Here is a 17225-nt window from a genome sequence, read left to right on the forward strand (position 1 = left end):
ACATTCTGGTTCTATACCTTCCACCAAAAGTTCATAGCTAGATTTACTGGCCTCCAGTTAGACACTCATGTTATGAACTCCTGCTTCCATGCATGCTTTTGTCATCCACATAGTATAGTGACCAGATTATCAGTGTTCTACAGCATACGTATATTATGTGACCTACATTCAGTTAGAAGTTCACTATAGAAGAGTGAAGAATCCAGCCCCCTGCTTGTAGAGATTCTGTTAAAGAATGCACTTTTAAGTATATGTGTTTATAAATGCATGAAGTGTGATATTTTATAGGAACACATATTTAGAATTCATTGGTTGTAATTATATGCACTTGTGGTTGTTTTTGTAGGTTTTCATGCATTAGGTCATTTACATTGTATAAGTCTTGTGGTGTAAGGTATTAATTTAACTGTTCTTTTTGTATTGTTCTATTGTTACTGTACCCAGTGCATTAGTTATGTATTCTATTGATTAAACTGTTGTTGCTAGTGTTGTTGTCAGTGTATAAACTCTAACAGATTCTTCACTTACTTCCATTCCAATATATACATACATTAAATGTAGTAATATCCCAGCCTCCTGCTTGTAGAAATTCTTTAAGTAACTTGAACTGAAGCTATACAAGTAACTAATTATTTTGGAACTGTGTTTCAAAAGGTTGAATTTATTTTATTAGTGCTATACACAAAGCCTGTGAAGCAGGGAGTCAGAGAATTGAAATGATTAAATGCAGAAACATAGGCGGCGGAAAGGGGGGGGGCTAGGGGGCTTAAGCCCCCCCTCGATCTACTGAGGGGGGGCTTAGCCCCCCCTCAGAATGATATCACACCGAAATTATCTTTCTTGGAATGGGGCTGAAAACCGTGATAAAGATCGAGATACTCTAATAGAGCAGTCATTCTAATAAAGTATTCAGTGTGTAGCGAGCTATGTAAGGATTTTTATGTAGTTTATCAGCTAGAAATGGTAGCTGGTGAGGTGGAAAGCTCTTGTCAGTTGGTTGCGACCTTTTTTTTTTTTTTTTTTTTTGGTCTCACCTTACCAAACTATAGAAATAAGTCTGGGTCAGCCCAGCCCCCCCCCCTCATATCAACTACTTGCTCCGCCGCTGTGCAGAAAGTATAAGTTTTTGAATGTTCTATTAGAGTAGTTGACCATTCTATTAGAACAATTTTATTTCAATAACTTTTACAAAATTGTGATGTTTGATTGCTAGAAGAATGACCTTCTCCTTGTTCTTGCATATATGCTACAAGATGCATCCAATTACACCTGAACCTTCTACTAACCATCTCTAGGTAGAACATGGTAAATTCTTTTGAGGGGAGGTTCAGCATCTGACAAATACATCACACGAACTGGCAAAAAATAGATCACATTATCTTCAAGTTAACAAGTACTCAAGTACCAATTGTACTGAATACCACAAATCCTTAGTATCCAAGCATTTGTGTTTCAGCCATAATTTACAATTAATTTATGATGTACGCAGAATTCGCTAGAACCCCACAAGTGTGATGATCAACAAGTTAATATTCAAAGACCTCAGACGTTCCACCATTTCTCTTGCTATCACAGTCTTTTGGATTTGGGTATATAGTTCCTTCATAAATCTGACAAAAGTGTGTTGCCTGCTTTATCGTCATTGTAACTGAGCATCTCTCATCAGTTTCTCCACTGCATGGATATTCATTATTGTAACCATTTTTACTAAATATCTAGTAACTTAGTATTATGGTCAGCTACCCATGAAACTCAAGGTACAAACCTTCATAATCCCTACTATACAGTACTATATTGTACTGCATGCATATGATTATGGGGTACTATCCACTACATATAAGATTTGTTGCAGTATCCTTGTTCCTATGAAAAAATATTGGCCAGAAACCAGCCTCACAATATCTTTTACTGCAGTGTTAGTTAGATGCAATCAAACCTAAAAGTGCTTCAATGAGCTTCAAGTAACTTGTTACAAAAAAATTGTGGAACCAATTGACTGACTGACTGACTGGCTGGCTGGCTGACTGACTGACTGACTGACCGACCGACTGACTAGAGTCTTCACCTGAGCCCTTGTTGTTGTTTTTTGTTTATAACTCTTGTTTCATGGGCCAGCTGCCCAAACATTTACCAGCACTGTGAAGCCTTTTAAATGCTAGAACTGTTTGTCAAAAGGTGCTTTGATACTGACAAGAACAACTGAGTTATGATGTTTTAAAAAAAATATCCCATACATTAGTATAGATGATTCAGGCACACAAACATGTTTGTTCTAGTACAAAACCATTGGGAGGGAACACATGTTCACCTCTTTGATATCACTGTACTTGGTGAGGGCAGGTGAATGTGAACCAACTATAACTGATGCCTTCCGACAAGTGTAACTCAATAATGGCTAAAAATATGGGCTTGATTTAGATGTTGTTTCAGCCACACAGTTGCCTTTTGACATATACAACAGTATATATGCAATGCATGCATCACAGACTTACTTTTGTCCCCTGAGTCATTTATTTGCAAGGCTTTTTAAAATTTCAATAACAGCATACACACAAAAAACAGACAAATGAAACTATAATAAAAAATGAGTTTCTGATGGCGGGATCAGGTCATGGAGCACACACTTTAATGTATGGCCTTGTGAAGAATTGTGTTGCAGATCAAAGTATGCAAAAAGACAAATGACACCTAACCTATCCCAGCATGTGGTTCTTGGACAGCTGGCTAGCTAATCTCTTGTAAAATAATGGTACATGGTCTATTTTTACAGTTGCAGAGAACACCAATAGAGTGAAAGAACCCTGGCTGATATAATTGTGCCACAAAAGTTTGTCATGACATAGTATGGGATGGCAACCATTCCAACATCCCTACATATGCCAAGTATGGTTTCACTGCATGAAATACACTGTTCTAATCTGACACTGAATTCAAAATACCCAACAAATCAGCCTCATTGGCTATACTATGTACTACTGTGCGACATGCAGGTTCATAGTTGCAGTGATACTGACTGATGTGTGCACTATATATGTAAGACTATACTTATAGATTAGTTAACAAGTCATTGTTCTAAGACCAGCTGCCATTGCTCTAGCTATCACCATCTTTTGGATTTGTGTAGTTCCTTCATAAATCTGATAAAAGTAATGAATTAATACGTTACGCTATTGTTAATCCCTACCTGTAATATTTTAGCATCTCTCATCAGTTTCTCTACTGGATATTCACTATTGTAACCATTTCCACCAAATATCTATCAAGAAAAGTTTTGATTACAAATAAAATTGTATACTGTAAATTCTAACTTCTAATACTTAAGTAACACGGTAAATGCACACATGCATGTATGTACACACCTGTACAGCATCAGCAGCACACTTATTGGCCACTTCACTGGCATAACACTTAGCAATTGAAGCATAATAGGTATTTGATCTTCCTTGATCTAGTTCCCATGCAGCTCGGTAGGACACTAATCGAGCAGTCTCAATACCAATAGCCATGTCAGCTAACATAAAGGCAACAGCTTGATGTTGTATCAATGGTTGTTGAAATGTTTTCCTCTCTAGTGAGTAGTTCAGGGCCTCCTGCATTGCTCGTTGGGCAAGGCCCACAGCACTGATTGCAACCTGTGGCAACACAGTACACACATATATATATGCATAAAGGAACATGACACTGTGATTGCATTCCTCTCAGGCCCAGACTTTTATTTTCTGTTGATCATGAGTAAAGGTAGGTGGCAAAATTTGCGATGAAAAAGCTGGGAGCAAAGTTGTAAATGTAAATGTATGTATATAGTGCATGGTAACTATAATCGTGTTCTGTGTATTTCTGCTAATGTGAAATGTACGGCTATAATGTCACAAATGCTAACACCAGAAGTGTACTGAATGTCTGTTGTTAGGATTTGGTGTGCTTCTTCTGTTATTGATGTACATGGACCAATACATGACCTCTCTCTATGTAGACAACATCAATACCTTACCACAGGTCTTGTGTGGTCAAATGCTTTCATTGCAATCCTAAAACCTTCACCAGGAGCTGCAAGAAGATTCTAATGGGTAGAGAATAGTATTATATATAGTATGTCTGGGAATACAGGGCTCACCTCATTTGGAACAACTACATCTTCAAAAGTAACTCCAGTAGTGTTTGATGTACGTTGGCCCATGTTCCATTCCTGTAGATGTACAACATTGTGTAGTACAAACAGTGCATGTTTACCTTGCGTCCTTTAGTCACTCCTGGTGTGTCAGCATCCACTATAAATCCAGTCAATCCTTTGAACCCTTTCCTGATGTCAGGATCAGTACGGGCTAGCACAAAGTACCTACAAGTTATTGCATATTCATACAAATTATCAGAGTATGTCTACACACATGCACGCACGCACACACATACAAAACCTTCAAATCCTTCAGCTGCTGTGCTAACACAATCATGGACCAACACTGGGACACCTGTGGTGCTATGAGTCAGCATGCACAGGCACATTCTCCTGGGACAGGACTAGTAACCCATAGAAGGCTGTGCCATGTCTCACAGGTGAAAGTGTGGGCACCTAAAGTCCCACCTGGACCTTCACCCACTATGTGAGATATGGACAGTTGGCAATTGTTTCCCCAGGTACTCATTGATGTTACAGCTGGGTGGGCTGCTTCCCCAGATGATACCAGGCCACCAGATCCCCAGCTGGTAGACTGGAGCAAAGTGAGAAATGTTTCTTGCTCAAGAAAACAATAACAACACCATTTTAGCATAACTGCACATTGAACCTGGAACCTTATGATTACCAGGCCGATGTTGGCTATCCGCACACACAAACACCAACACTATAACACACACACACACACACACACACACACACACACACACACACACACACACACACACACACACACACACACACACACACACACACACACACACACATGCACAAGCACACACATACGTACACGCACACGCACACACGCACACTTACCAGTCAGCTACTCCACCATTAGTTATCCACATCTTCTGTCCATTAATCACCCACTGGATGACAACACTGACCCATCTACACACACTACTACCATATCACTCACATCATTACCCTTCTTGACAGCACTTGTCCTAATATTAGCCACATCAGATCCAGCTCCTGGCTCTGTAACACAGTAAGCCTGGAATGGTGAAACAGTCCATGACTCTAGCTCTATATATACAAACAGAAATTCACATGTTCTTTAAATTAGTATTGAATAAACCGGTAGGACATCTCGGCCTATATATGACATCACAAAATTGCTAAATTTGAACAATTCTCTATCTAATTTGTAATGATTATACACAAGACATTCATGACATTATGTGTATATTGCGTATGTATTTTATAGTGGCATGCCTATATACCAAAAATATTACCCAGTAGTGAACTTTACTAGATATTATAACTTAGTTTTGTGAATGTATGGTATAATATTTTTCTAATCCACTTACAGCATGAAGGCATTGTTCAGTCACCCTCCCAAAGTATTTCTTCTTCTGCTCATGACTTCCACCAACCAAAACTGGTGTTAGCTGGAGAATATGAGAGAAGTGCACAAAGACAGTACTTAAATAAGGTCATGCAAATTTAATCTCCATGCAGTTGTAGAACATCATTAATACAATGAAACCTATAATCCGGGGTCCACCTACATAGCTGGCATTGAAATTGATGCAATAAAGAATATAGCTAGTTTAAAATCAACAAAGGACAATCATTTTTATGTTGTATCTGGTGTCCTGATATACTGACTGTAAGTATAGTTACAATTTTAAAGAATTTGAAACTCTTGTAGGTATGATATATTCCCTGTGTTAAATTCTGTTGGGTTAGTGGTACTCACATGTATACTGTATGCAGATATTTCACAGAGCTGCAGTGATGGTAGCATTTACACTCTGCAGCAATCACCATCTTATACCAATGTTAGCTCTGTGTGTGTGTATGTGTGTGTGTGTACCTGGTATTAACTGGGGGAGCAAATTCCCAACTGCCCTTGTCTCGCTCAGTGGTGTTGAGGTCGTTGTGGAACCTTGAGTTCCACAACCTCTCTCGGTGAGACCTGGACAGTCCTCCTGCAGGTTACTAGCCCTGCCCCAGCGGCTGAGTGGTGCACAGGAATCCCAGTGCTGGTTCACTGGGCAGCAATAGCTGTGCTTCATACAGCTGCCGTAGGCTTTGCTTTGCTCTGTGTGTGTGTGTGTGTGTGTGTGTGTGTGTGTGTGTGTTGTGCGTGCTTGTATTGTGTGTGCATGCGCGCGCGCGTGTGTGTGTGTGTGCAGTGCATCCATGGACAGGTGCATACCACCTGCTATCTGGGGGCGTACTCCCTTAGGAAAAGTTTGAAAAATAGCTGTGACAAGATTGAATCTGGTAGCAATTCAAGAGAAATGATAATTAATTTTAATGAAATAGCTGAAGGGAACAATTTAGAAAAATAAAGATCCTTATACAAGCCAATAGCAAAGTTAAGAAAGCCCCTCTGGTATCCTATTTAACTGTTTGAACATTTATGACAATACACAGTAAATTTGTGTAGCTATATTAAGAACATCTTGGGACTGAGCGAAAGTGTACTGATCATCAAGGTGTCCTGACTTTCCAAATATTAAGTGATAGTTGGGGACAACTACCAAGTATCTAGGTTACACATGCAAGTGTCCTCATTTTCAAGTGTCCTGATTGGTAAAACGCTATACATTTACTGTACACGTTTTGGATAAAAGTAAAGTTTATTTATATGCACTGCTCATGCACATAATGTATAACTATGATCATGTGTTGCCACCATTTCATCTGCTAATATATTTTCAAGATTTTTGTCCTCAGAATTAGCTCACCAATACTAAGTAATCTAGATACTTTCTTCAGTACTGGTCTTCCCCTCCACTGGCACTTTGCCACACAGGAATTTTGTAAAGAGCTTTTTTTTTATTTTAAGGCAATTTTAATTTTAATGGTGGACTATAAAAAGCATTGTCTATAGGTTGGATTGTAAGGCATTCTGGAAATACTATCCACACATGACAACAAAGTTATATATGAAAAAAGGTATGACTAGCTTCAGTGAAAAAAGTTGTAAAATCAAAGGTTGATGTGAAATGTCTGTAGTAGAAATTGACATTTAAAATATACACATTATCATACATAATAAATATGTAACTTTGTACTAGCTATTCTGTTGCTATTTTAGTCTGACTTTCAAAGTCACTCTTTTGGCCACAATTACTCCTGTTTTTAGCTCTCTGGCATACAGACACATGCATGTAATACACACATTACTCACTGCTAGATCATTGGCTACAATCGGAGATGTTACTCCTGTACAGCCATAAGCCAGTTCTTCTAATATCAATACTCCATCCATAGAAGATAATCCTGTACCACCTTTGGGCACCAAACTAACAACTATATACAAACATTCATGCAATACAATTACCATATTCTGCTGGAACACAAGTATTGACCAGGCCAAGTTTCCAAGCCTGCTCTATTATATCTCTTGGAAACTGTTGTGTGTATAAACAGCAATAGCATAATTCTTTTACCAAACATATATACCTCGCCAGTTTTATCTAGCTCTGGTGCAGCAGGAATGATAACATCACAGGTGAACTGTCTAGCTGTGTTTTGTATCTCCTTCTGTTCTTCCGTCAGGTCTGTGTAAACAATGAAACAAGACACACTGACATGGTCTTCATGTGTAGCTAATAGTTTCTTACAAGGTACAAGGTATAACTTACCAAAATTTAATCCAAAATCCACCACTGTTCTAGCAGCGGAACTTGACAGCCTTGTCAGCAACGCTGTTGACTAAAACAGCAAAAAAAAGTCTTTATGTGTGCATACACAATAAAAATATCACAATAATGGATGAAGCAGTGAAACTTGGTTGTCTATTTGCCATCTAATCATCTTTCAATATATAAAAACTGACCTGTCTAATGAATATGCATGTAGTCATCCTTGTTTTAAAATTTTCTATTCTAGAATTGGGGCAAGCATTTCTAGACCACCATTCTAGTGAAAATATGATTCAGCTGGCCAATGAAGTAGTGGCCTGGATCTAGGATTTTTTAAAAGGGATTTGCTAAAAATTGTATTAATAGACAAAGAATAAATTAATGCATTTAAGGAGATACCCCAGATTAGAGATTTTAGAGGTTTTGAGATTGGGCTTTTGGCTACTTTTAGCTAATAATCATAGTAAATCAAGTGTTTAATAGTGCATGAAATAACTAAACTGCAGTTATGACTAAGCTGTAGCTTGATTGTTCTATCAGAGTAGTTACTTGACTGTTCTATTAGAGTATCTTTATCATTCTTAATGCAGTGGGAAGTGAAGAGTAACTTGAAGTGTTGCTGAGGGTTCATAGTGCATGGATGCAATATTGTATATGCTTGCTACTGAAGTACAATGAGGTTTTGTTATGATAAAATTGGCAATACAACAATATATAATAAAGCTAGTTTGACTGCCACTGAGCTAAACTTAAAGGGGTTTCTGTCAAAACTACAGAAAACCAGCAGTATAATTCACTATGTAGATGCAGTCACGCAGACAGTACTAGTCACTGTAAAGTAGCATACATAGTACAGGAGTGTGTATAGAAAGGGGATTTTCACTGAAAAGAATGCAAGGGTCTGCTGTCCCCACTGATAATTTTGCAGATTGTCAAATGCCAGCTAGTCTGAATGCTACAACACAACAAGTACATGGTCAACTTTTAGCTACTGACGGACCTATATAAACATATGTTGTGTTGCTATATCATGCAGTATCATAATGAATAATAGCTATACCCATGTTCTAACTGGCTAGCCAGAAAACAGATTAGCTATGGAATATACCAGTTAACATTACAATACTTCACTCAGTATAATAATGCAAATTGATTAAGAGCTGTAGTAATAATCAGTGACAGTCATGAGTACACATGTAATTCATGATCAGTTATGAACCTAAAGTAAATTGTCATTATACAATTGACCACAATGGCGGATCCAGGATGGGGCATTTGGGGCAAATCCCCCCCTCCCTCCTCATGGGCTAGCTACTTCTTTTGATTAGTAGCTACTAAATTTTATGTCAGACCAAGATCAATTTATAACTCATGAAAATATGCACATTTCAGTAATATATATTTATTATTACAAATTCACCTAAAACCAAAGCGAATCAATCAGACTAGCTGTGCAGTGGCGATTCTAGACCTGACTTACAGTGGGGGCCAAGTAGGGAACAGCACGCATGACAATTGTTGTATGGCTGTATTATAAAGTAGAACTTCAGGGGGTCTGGGGGTGCAACCCCCAGAAGCTGCAAGATTTTTACAATTTGAAGGCTTGAAAACAGCCTAAAATTGATACTAAAAACATGAAAAATGGCTAAAATAACAATCAGGCCAATCTATACTGCAACTTTTCCCCAAGATTTTTAAAATGTTATTTTTCAGCAGGGGGGGGGCATGCCCCTTAGAATCACCTATGGCTGTGAAATTGGTACCCAGCACCTTCGTGCGTACTAAGCGCCTCTAAAATAATTATCATGTTGATGCTTTTAAAGACATTAATAGCCTTTAAAGCAGCTTTTAAGACTTTACAACCATCTGCAAAGGCCAAAATGGCAAAAATCAACAGTAAGACACTACTAACAGGTGGTTATTTGCTGCTTCAAAATGCAGCAACTATAACAAAAGAATCTTGCTCTCCCAACCACATACAACTTAACCTGTTTGTGCCCCTCCCCTTGCCAGCTCCTGGATCCGCCCCTGGACCATGTATACTTTAATTCCTGGTAGGCTACATACTCATGCATGGGATAGTGCTGCAGATGCAAGCTTTCATAGCAAGCTTTCATAGCAAGCAACTGTAGTTAATTTTTAATAGTGTTACTTTGTTTAGGTAAGGGGCTCTAGCTGCTCACCACTGTATTTACTAATGTATACTAGTGCTGATTTTGTGTTTGCCAACAAATCAGTAGCAACACACTGGTCTTGCTATTGACAATTTGTAAAGGGGTACGTTTCCTGACCATGGAAACCCCCCTCGGCATGCCCAGTATACCAGCTATAGTGAATTCTCATATTTCTTTGAATCGTATTGACTGCCAGCTAGCTACATATATGTCATGAAAATAAACATAAGCAGCTCTACAGTCATATGGCATTGATAGCTATGTGCATGCTTTGTAATGATGAATATACCAGCTACATTAGTCATGACGTCATATGACATCACACAGAATAGTATTTGTCACTGCGCTTTGGTGTTAACTTATACCTATGTTAGGGTCCGCAATCCGAAAAATCAACTTTCACAAATCGATCCCCCTACCATTGTGGGATGTTCATTGTAGTATTCCATTGCTAGATCCACCATGAAACCGGAGGCACAGTTGTTGTCTTCAAAGAACTATCGATTTTAGTATTTTGTGAGATGCAAAAATTATTTTTTAAATTTCAGGCTCCACACAAAGAACAGGATAGAACTTGCTGCTTAGCTAGATATTATCTAGAGTTAATGTAGTTAAAAAGTACGCACAGTAATAAGCAAATGATTCACTGGGTTCCCGGCACAGGGTTGCTTTCTCTCAAAAAGCAGAAAACGAAATACAAATTTTCGAATTCAAACTGCCCTACCAGCCAAGACAAGAAAAGCCAACTCTTCCTCATAGTGATGTGATAAGGTTGGATGCATAGTCTGTCTATGCTGTTAGTTTGGAAAGGATCTGAGACTTCTGGTGAAAAACGTCGTGCTTCATTTCAAGGGATTCTCTCAATGGTACCAAAGTGCTTTCCGGTACTTCTGATGCCACACTGGTCACTTAATTTTGTTTAGAATGATGATAAATGATGGTTCAAAACGTTTGGCAGTAGCAGTAGTTGGTGTTTCTGTGATTTCATATGATGCAGTATACCAGCAGCTCACCAGGAGCTCCACCCAGCTCGAATAAAAAATGAAAGATTTTGTACATTTTTCGGTTTGTTTTGCAGCATAATGGTGATGTAGGGTGATCTAGTGAAGATTTGAAGCTGCTGTAGAGCGCTAGAGGTGAAGTCAAATTTGGACGATTTTGCTGCCTCCCTTGATGCATGCTTAGAGCGAGGCGTGGAAGCTGTGGATGAAATAATAATTGACAACCGCCGTTACCAAACGTTCAGGGACATCTTTTGCCATAGTTTTAGTCTATAATTGATGATTGTTGTGGCTGCAGAAGCGCTGGAAATGGGTAGAATTCGCAACACAATTCTTTGATGCTGCAAAAAATTTTGACGCTCGTCACCCAGATGGCAGACATGCCAACTCTCACGCATTAGGCGTGAGTCTCACTCTTTGGCTAGTAATCTCACGCTCTCACGCCTAACCCTCTGTTTCTCACTCTTTCAGCTTAGTTCTCACGCATTTCTCACGCCTGATCTGCTTCGTAATTAGCCCTGTGCTTAAAATTGGGCAGACCTGTGCTTATTTTTGTACTTAGAACATGCGACGACCTTTTTTTTTTTTTTTTTTTTTTTTTTTTGGTCTTCACTACCAAAAATCCTGGAGCTGCACTTGAATCTGGTCCACATTGCTGGTAGTGTTTGAGGTCTCACTCCTAAAATTGTTCAGAGGTTGGCATCTCTGAGATGGTGAGAAGTCTCAGATCTTTTCCAAACTAACAGCATAGACAGACTATGCACCCAACCGTATCGAAACACTATGAGGAAGAGTTGGCTTCTCTTGCCCTGGGTGGTAGGGCAGTTTGAATTCGAAACTTCGTATTTCTTTGTCTGTTTTTTCAAAGAAAGCAACCCTGTGCCGGGCACCCAGCAAACCATTTACTTATTTCTGTGCGTAGTTTTCAACTACAACAACTCTGGATACGATTTGGCTAAGTAGCAAGTTTCATCCGGTCCTTTGTGTTGAGCACGAAATTTTAAAAATAAATCTTGCATCTTGTGAGATACTGAAAATGATATTTCTGTGAAGACAACAATCGTGCCTCCGGTTTCATGGTAGATCAAGCAATGGGATACTCCAATGAACATCCCACAATGATAGGGGGATTGATTTGTAGAAGTTGATTTTTCGGATTGCGGACCCTACCTATGTTTTACCATATGGTTTTACACACATTTGTAACTTTGATCATTGATAATATATACCTAAGGTATATACCTATGGCCATAGATTATAGACTCTGTGCTATCGCATAGTCAAACTTTACCGCCGGGTGGCCTAGTCTCGCGTGGCACAGACCGCTATTAAAGCTTATCGATTGAAGATTATAAGCGCCCGCGCGAAAATCTTCAATCGATAAGCCCTGCGCGAAAATAGCGGTCTGTGCCACGCGAGACTAGGGTGGCCGGCCTACGCCTTTACGTATTAAACCATAGGATGATTAAAATATAAACCAAGTCGATATACAGAGACACAGAGACGTATACATTATATAAACTGTATAAACTACACCGTAGCTATAGCTAATCTACCACTCACAACACAACGACGAACTGCTAGTGAGAACATTTTCGCGTATCACGTGACTTCATACATTACATCATAAGATTTTATTACTGTGCAAAGCCTCGATGAGTATAAAAACCAGCACAGATAAAATAAATTTACAATAAATGAAAAAGTTGTATAATCAAGCCCAGATAGCTATAATTTCTCTTCAAACTGTTCCAATGTTATGCACGGTTATGCATATTATTTTTAAAAATCCGAATTTTATTGGAGGGTAAAAATGAGTATAAAAATATTAGATTATATTCTTATCATTGGTTGTTGAAATCTCATTTGGTGACCTCTAGTGTAGTGGTCGAATCATAGGTAAAGGATCTATATAGTCAGTATGAATTATATTGGTAGGTATAAGGTGGTTGTATATAAATCTGCTGATTACTTTTAATGATGTACTAATGGCTTCCAATCAAGTCTTTGTGACGTTTCAGTAACTGACACTTGAAAAGGGAGAGTATAATTATAAAATAAAACAAACCTTGCAGGACGCCTCTGGACTGACTTAATAAGAGATATGTCTTTTGTCTCTATATTAGCATATGTGGTGCCCATGCAATTAACCACATACAGGAATACTCCAATATTGGTTTGATGAGTCAAAGGTTTTCTACAACACAATATCCAAAGTTCTCCTCCATCAGTCAAAGCAAACTGTTACAAATCATTATTGGCTTTGTTAGAGGTCTCTTCATGCTGTGACCAGGAGAGTTATGAGTCAATAATCACTGCAAGGTACGTACTTAGAGTGGATTGATCATAGCCATTTGATTATATTAAAACAGATTCATCACAAAAAGGGACGTGATATATTTGTGATATCAGTGCTGTATGAGATTTCTGTTGGACTTCTTTTTTGATACTTTCACTGTCAGGTGCCTAGATAAGGGAATATCCATGATTTGGTGTGAAAGTCGCTAGTTGCCAGGTATGAAACATATGCATCTCTGAGATATTGGGATTTGAACACAGGGTATCAATTAGAGTAGATATGGAGAAATTCTAAAGCACTGCTGTAGTTTGAGTACTTACTGTTTCCTTATACTAAATGGTATGTCATGCAGCTTTAATTTTGTTCCATAAAATAATCTTTCTTACTTATTTTGTTTGCTGAGGATACCATTAATTATACTGAGCACTAGCTGGTGGCATTTCAAGTCCAATTTCTATCATGCAGTACATGCATTCATGTGCTCTTGAGACTCAATTACCAATAGTATACAGAGGCTCAGTATATCTTGTAGTGCACACACTTCATGTGACACATGACACACATAGCTATATTAATGCATTGACAGGGCTGTGGAGCCATGGCAGCTGACTTTTATCTGGGCAGGTTTTTTTAGATGAAAAGGTTGACGTTTTGTGTGGTGTGATGCAACATCATGCAGGACTATAGCTACATCAGGGTGGGGACATTGAAACAGTGGAAATTGAAAATGGAAACTGAAAACCGAAACTTGAAACTGAAAAACTGCATCTTTGAAATAGCTAATAGTACTCACCTCTTTACAAGACCACCTCTATGATAAGGCTATCTCATTATAGTGATCAGGTTTCAAATATATTTCACAACTTCATGAAGGCTAACTATTTTAGTGACCATTTCAGAGCGATTTCAAAAAAGCTGCATGTGATGCATTTCATGAATTTGTGCCGGTACAAAGTGATCATATTTTTTTTGTCTCATTTTACTTTAGTGTGGTATAATGTAACATGATTAATCAAGATACCTATAAAACTAAGAAAATTATAATTTATAAGTATTAATGAAATATAAACTCAAAGTAACTACACCATATAGGATTCCTTACATTTAAGTTCCGTAAACTTGATTTAAGTTTTTGATTGTGGGTTTTGTACCATTTGCCTTATCTTGACTATTGACCAACCATGCATGGACCAATTTTTTGGTTGTTTGATAATAGTCACAGATCTACCGCTACAAGAGCGTGAGTACCACCACCTCATGCAAACAAGTATGTAATTACAAACACCTTTGCACCATTCATCACTTGTTTTAACTGCACTCAGTACTGAAATGTCATCATAACTGAGTTATCAATAAAGTGTAAAGCAAAAACATTCGGATTAGACACTAGCTACCCTAAGCCTATAAGATTTATCTGGCACCATATGAACATTGAGATCAAAGAACCTGAATAATGCTCACATTCCTTCGTAGTTTGTAGCAGTGGCAATTATACAGCTGGCACATGACAATATCAATGTTAAATGACTACTCAACTTTAACCTGTATGCAGACGACATAAGCATAATATTCAATTATTAATGATGCTGTACCGTCTTACAAGAAAATAATTAGTTGTTGAATGAGTTATACCCCAGCATGATATTGGGGGGACAGCTTGGATATTGCTGCAGCTAGCTATCTATATTAGTAGAATTTCAGGGGGTCTGGGGGTACAACCTGCAGAAGCTGTAGGATTTTTAAAGTAGCCTAAAATTGATGTAAAACAGGAAAAATGCTGACTCCTGAAACTAACAATATAGCTAGCTATTTAACATTCCCCAAGGTTTTTCATAATAATTTTCAACGAGGGAGGGGCAGCCCCCAAAATTAAAATCCCTTATGGTTTGTTGAATCAACTCAACTCGCAAAACTATGCATTTTAGAGTGAGATAGAGTTCACCGCGCAAGTGCCCGTGAATTTTATTATTAATTTCGCAAAGACGGCATTCTTTGCGAATACCTTAAGGGACACACCCACTTTTAAACGAAGGAATTCGTCATTCCCAAGGAGGTAGTCTAGCTGTTTGACGACAGTAGAGCCTAATATATGGAAAACCGGAAGGCTTTCACAGTGTCTTCAACCACAGTATGTAGGCAGGCGTGTAGGCAGCCTGCATGATGTTGACATAGTGTCCATTTATGGTAGTAGGAGTGTCACTGTACCAATAGATTAACCATTAAAATTCACCGAAGTGTTAGTGGATTGCTATGTTGGTAGTTCGTTATATCTTCACTATGATCCTCACCGTACTGGTGATGGCTACTTCGGAACATTGTAGTGATTGTACTCGTTACACATTTAACCATCCATTCTACCCTGGAGAATCTTGTGAAGATATCTACAACATGAATCCTAAGAGTTGGGATGTGTCAGGATATTATTGGATCATTGCTCCATTGACTCAAGTATATTGTGGAATGAATTATACTGGATCATCTTGTTTAACTTGAATATTTACAACAATAATCAGGGGGTGAATAATCCTCAAACCGGTGACAAGTCAGGATATTATCGTATTGGCACTCAATGGACATATTGTAACATGACAGCAGTTGCTACTGGCTTTCTCCCTATATGTGCTGGCATTGAAGGAGAATGGAGAAGAATCGTGAACATTGATATCAGTGCAGGGGGTGATTGTCCCAGTGGATGGAATAAAGACACTTACTCTGGTGTAAGCTTCTGTCGTGTGGTCAGTGATAATCACTATTCTAGCTCTAGTGCCATCTTCTCCACTAATGGAACAAGCTATCAGAGGGTGTGTGGTAGAGCACGAGGGTATCAGAAGGGATATGCAGCTAGCTTTTGGGGATATCACAGGCGAGGTTTCAATATTGATGGTAATTATGCTGATGGCCTACTTATCACGTACGGCAAACCTCGTAATCATATCTGGAGTTACATTAATGGAGAATACGAAAATGTTACAAGTTCTCTAAACTGTCCATGTGCTAGCAGTAGTGGTTACACTGCCCCACCATTTTTAGATACTAACTATTACTGCGAAACAGGAAATGTCCATATACGCAATATGTCTGCCTATTACTTTGATGACCCATTGTGGGATGAATCTGGCTGCATCACTAGCAGATGTTGCGACAACATTACTCAGCCATGGTTCTACCGAGAGTTGAATGTAACAACATAGAAGCTAGAATATGCCATATTGATTTGTTTGATCGTGGATCTCTCTTGATTGACCAGCTGGAGCTTTACATTCAGTAATTAACTTGTATAGTGATGTGTGACATGTTGCTTAGGTAGCAGTATACATACACATGGCAAAAAGACAATAGCTATAGTTTATACACTTCACATGTGTTGAGCATAATACTGTATACTGAATGCTGTGTTATATATTTTAACTTGTAGTTTAATAATACTGAGTGAAGAACCTTCTAGTACATTTAATTAAGCATATCTAAGATGTAGTCTTGCATTGTCCGTACCCTTCTTTTCTGTGTGATGATCAGTGGTGGAAATGAAACCATGCATTCCATATTTAAGATATGAAATATATATAGTACTCTGCTTTGGACATGTTGTTGGCGCATTTAGGAATGTACTGCAGCAGCATGCATATTTTGGTGAACTCCACTGCAGCTGCTAAAAAGCCTAGTTACAAATATCAAATGGTTAGACATTGCTATTATGACATTGAATGCAGTAGTTACAGCCATTTACCCATGCAACCTGATAAACTGATTATGAGTTCTCAAGAGGTACTAGTGGACAGACATGCATCAAGGAATTTGTAGCAGAACGGACCTGTTCAACAAGCCTGAATTTATACCACAGTTGTTGTAACAAAGTACTGCATGGTCATTGCTCAATATAGCATAGTCTCCACAGCCAACCATTGTGGGAGAATATTATTACCTGCATTACCCATATTACTGGTATTAAGAGAGTTCATAATAAAAAATTATAAA

The 17225-nt window shown here is 38.4% G+C and overlaps 1 protein-coding gene and 1 long non-coding RNA gene across 3 annotated transcripts; one reads left to right on the forward strand and one right to left on the reverse strand.

The window, feature by feature from the left end:
- Positions 1–2885: 2885 nt before the first annotated feature.
- On the reverse strand, positions 2886–12568 carry LOC136265855 (medium-chain specific acyl-CoA dehydrogenase, mitochondrial-like). Its single transcript, XM_066060789.1, has 14 exons — positions 12515–12568; positions 7777–7846; positions 7595–7692; positions 7473–7542; positions 7320–7420; positions 5485–5565; positions 5091–5168; positions 4988–5040; positions 4231–4336; positions 4115–4186; positions 3992–4060; positions 3360–3632; positions 3185–3256; positions 2886–3137 (listed from the first exon to the last, which is right to left on the reverse strand). The coding sequence occupies exons 1-14, from the start codon at positions 12542–12544 to the stop codon at positions 3057–3059; spliced, it is 1254 nt and encodes a 417-aa protein (XP_065916861.1). The 5' UTR covers positions 12545–12568; the 3' UTR covers positions 2886–3056.
- Positions 12569–12899: 331 nt separating this feature from the next.
- LOC136267169 (uncharacterized) lies at positions 12900–16697 on the forward strand. Of its 2 annotated transcripts, XR_010706550.1 has the most exons (3): positions 12900–13273; positions 13324–13466; positions 13523–16697. It is a non-coding gene; the product is annotated as an uncharacterized lncRNA (long non-coding RNA). The 2 variants fall into 2 exon arrangements; XR_010706549.1 differs by having other exon boundaries at positions 13324–16697.
- The last annotated feature ends 528 nt before the right edge of the window (positions 16698–17225 follow it).

Source organism: Dysidea avara, chromosome 9 (assembly GCF_963678975.1).
Source record: "Dysidea avara chromosome 9, odDysAvar1.4, whole genome shotgun sequence".
Lineage (NCBI taxonomy): Eukaryota > Metazoa > Porifera > Demospongiae > Dictyoceratida > Dysideidae > Dysidea > Dysidea avara.